General features: G+C 36.4%; 1 protein-coding gene across 1 annotated transcript; it reads right to left on the minus strand.

Moving 5' to 3' along the window:
* Positions 1-1,142: 1,142 nt before the first annotated feature.
* On the minus strand, positions 1,143-3,385 carry LOC109221961 (bidirectional sugar transporter SWEET1-like). Its single transcript, XM_019386381.1, has 6 exons — positions 3,319-3,385; positions 3,171-3,207; positions 2,881-2,976; positions 1,984-2,263; positions 1,729-1,848; positions 1,143-1,613 (listed from the first exon to the last, which is right to left on the minus strand). The coding sequence occupies exons 1-6, from the start codon at positions 3,359-3,361 to the stop codon at positions 1,452-1,454; spliced, it is 738 nt and encodes a 245-aa protein (XP_019241926.1). The 5' UTR covers positions 3,362-3,385; the 3' UTR covers positions 1,143-1,451.
* Between the last annotated feature and the right edge of the window lie 132 nt (positions 3,386-3,517).

Raw genomic sequence — 3,517 nt, forward strand, 5'->3', positions numbered from 1 at the left:
GTTATAAAGGGAAGATGCAAACAAAAAGACAAAGCGGCTACAGGTTAAAAAGGGGCGCTCAAATAGGGCGCCCCGTGCAATTTTTACAAAAAAAGAGACCGAAGAAGCAGTGGGCTGAGAGTCTGTCTTTTAACGGGGTGAATTACACAAATAGTCCTAAAAGTGGATGGATAGTCTTGAATTTTTTTTCCTATGGACAAAACTTCAAGATGTTGCCCCTCGCTTTTAACTTTTAACTTTGAAGTTCTACCCACGGGGTAAGTAAGGGGTCAAAAGTTAAAAGACTACCTCAAAAAGTGGGGAGAAATTCAAAAATAGGTAGATTTATAAGTGATCATTCAAAAATAGCTACAGTTTCGAAAGTAATCGAAATTTAGCACTTCTCATGTAAAGATAAATCTGAACGAAAATACTGTTCAAAATTCGAAAAAAATACTCCAGTATAGTATACTGGAGTTCCAGTATAATATATCGGTCCAGCATAATATACCGGATATTGGAGACCAGTGCTCCAATCTCCAGTATATTATAGTGGAACTTTCCGCGTGTTGGAGTTCCAGCATAATATGCTGGAAGCTCATACACAGGTGCACCGATCTACAGTATATTATGCTGGAACTTTTTGAGTTACAGCAAAATAGTGACTATTTTTCAATGACTTTGCAAACACTTATTATTTTTGAATGACCAGTTTGAAAACAGGCTAGCCCGTGCAATTTTTACCAAAAAGTGTGGGCGGAGACAAAAGCCATTCATTAATTCTTAAGCGGGATTGTTACACATATAGTGAGTAGGAAAAAGAACCTTAATTTCAGCTTAAAATATATTCTATAAATAACAAGGCATTCATTAGCAGAAACCAAAGAATTAAAAAAGAAAAGAAAAAAGGATCATGGTTTATTGCAAAAAAGAACAACAACGATAACAATAAACCCAGTATAATTCCACATGTGGGATATGGAAGGGTAGTGTGCACGCAGACGTTACCCTTACCTGGAGAGACAGAGAGGCTGTTTCCAATAGACCCTTGGCTCAGGAAAAGGTGACAAGGAAGAAAAGGGATGAAGAAGAAGAAAGAGGGGGAAGAAAGAAAGAGGGGGAAGAGGGAGACAAAGGACAGTAAGGAAAAAGGGAAGAAAAGGTAGCATAAAATAGTAACAGTCGAGGAGCAACAATTTCAATAGCAGTTTTAAAAAAAAACAACAATGGACGTGGTAGCTGAGTACCAGATACACTAACAATTATTGCAGCAGCATTGAGGAGAAAAAAGAACATACATGGAACTGAACTAGTCCAATTCTAATTAGAACAAACAGATATCACTGGGGAAAATCACAAACATATTAGCACCTAAAAAGATACAGATTACAGACATCATTCAAGAATTAGTCATTTCAAAACATCATACAAGAATTAGAGTCACCAAACTGCAATTGTTCCACAATCATGTTCTAAACTTGCTCAAGCTTTGACTTGCCATTACTTTTGTCATTTCCCATCTCCAAGGAATCATCAGGGGTTGATTTCTTGGTAAATAATCCCTTCTTGTCACAGTAAATTGCATATAAGATAAGCTGCACTGTCCCTAAACCAAAGCCAAAACCATTTGGAATCTGCAATACAACCAACATATATAAACCTTATTCAACTGCGACAACCATATATTGGTATATATACTGAAAATTGATCAACATCACTTCTTATATGAGAGATGCAATAGGTACATACAGCAACAAAAGGGTCCTTGCCAAGAAGGCCAAAGGCAAACCAGGAAGCGCCACATAAGAACACGAAGAGTGACAAGAAAAATGGCATGAACTCCACGCTCTTCGTCTTGATTACCAGTCTCTGCAGGCATAAAATTTGTTCTTGAACATCTAATAGCACAACTCATCCCAACTCCCCATCCAAATTAGGGCTTTTCCATCAGCTTAACAAGAATTGTATTAAAGTAAGAGTAAGAAATGGTGTTAAGGAACTTACTATGATGGATAGAGGAGATCCGTACATAATGATAGAGAAGATGGTGGCAGCAACACCACAGAAGAGCTTCCTGTTATTTCCATGCAAAGCGAGCATGGAAACAAGCGCTACTGCAGCGAAAACAGCTAGGACTAATAGAAGAAGTGCTGATATTTTCTTCTTCTCTTTCTTTGGTGCAAATGCAATGAAGATCAGTACATAAATGCTCTCAATTGCAGCTCCTGTTCCATTGATTGTAGACACCAACAGATTGTTTGGTGACACAAATGGTAAGCCATACCTATATGTAATTGGTAGATAAATCAGTTCAAGAAAACATGCATCATTTCTACGACAAATACAAGATGAGATGTACACAGCTAGCTAGAACTAAAATGATTGCTACAAGCCTACAACAACAAGTACGCGTTAATCCCAAGCAATTTGGGGTCGACTATGTATATGAATCATCATTAACCATTTTGCTCTATTTAAGCTCATCAACCAAAAAGATTCCTAGAGTATGAAAATGGTTTTCATAACCCTATTATATCAATGAACAAAACCATGTCTTTCTCTCCAAACAGCTAGCCAACTACCAAGATTTGAGGAACTGACCAAATACTCATTTCACTCACTGTTTTCTTTCATCTCATCCAAATATTGGGACAGCAAAAGAAAAGGGAAAACCAGAAAAAAAGACAGTAGTTTGTGAGAACTCAAAGGTTAAGCACTGATTTATCAGTGGAAATCATGTAACCAAAATTCTTGAAATGAATTATTTACCCCAGAATTCACGAGAAAGTATCATGAGACAAGGTCATTAAATGGAACCGAAACAGGTACAAACAATAAGCATTACTGCCATTTCAAGAACTTAATTAGATAGAGAAAGAAAGCAATGATCTTTAAACTTACCATGCAGAAAGCAGGCAGTTGAGTAAAGTCATCACGTAAGGCAAGCCTGAGAACTGTTCTGTGGATCTTTTTTGTACGATTCTCTTGAATGTGATTCTAAATTCAACCCAAAAATAAAGAACAAATTGAACATCAGATTCATGGACAATTTTTCAAGACAAGCTAGTAAGTATGAAAATCAAGAACACAATATGTTAAAACAAATATCATTAAACTGTCAAAATGTATCTATAAACAAGAAAAAGAAGCCATTTTTCGCAAAAGAAAAGAGTTATTGAGAATGCTCTAACATTGGTGCCAAGAAGAGAAACAGAGCAGTGGCATTTCCTGCAAAAAACAGTGAAGAAACAACGGAAATTGAAAGTCAGAACACAAAGCTGAGAATGTAAAATGAAAGATGAAGAATGAAAAAGGTTCAAGAAGAGTGAAAAGACTAACCAAATATCCCAAAAACAAAATGCAGAGTATGAACAACACCCATGGCTTCTCCACTCTTAACAGCAATTTCTTGATTCAGAGATAAAAAAACGCCCAAAATGAAGAAACCTACAAAATTCTCCAAAGAATTTACAACCCAAAAGAAGAAAACTGAAGCAAGAAGTTCGAAAAAAGAGAACGTTTCTTTGGAAAATAGAGT

This window comes from Nicotiana attenuata, unplaced genomic scaffold (genome assembly GCF_001879085.1).
Source record: "Nicotiana attenuata strain UT unplaced genomic scaffold, NIATTr2, whole genome shotgun sequence".
NCBI classification, from domain to species: domain Eukaryota; kingdom Viridiplantae; phylum Streptophyta; class Magnoliopsida; order Solanales; family Solanaceae; genus Nicotiana; species Nicotiana attenuata.

What these genes read in the sequence shown, in the direction of transcription:
- LOC109221961 (XM_019386381.1), bottom strand. Translation starts at nt 3,361, where the DNA reads ATGGGTGTTGTTCATACTCTGCATTTTGTTTTTGGGATATTTG. An exon ending in TTTTGTTTTTGGGATATTTG is followed by an intron (nt 3,208 to 3,318) that starts GTTAGTCTTTTC and finishes TGTTTTTTGCAG; the next exon opens with GAAATGCCACTGCTCTGTTT. An exon ending in GCAAGGACCCTTTTGTTGCT is followed by an intron (nt 1,614 to 1,728) that starts GTATGTACCTAT and finishes GTTGTATTGCAG; the next exon opens with ATTCCAAATGGTTTTGGCTT.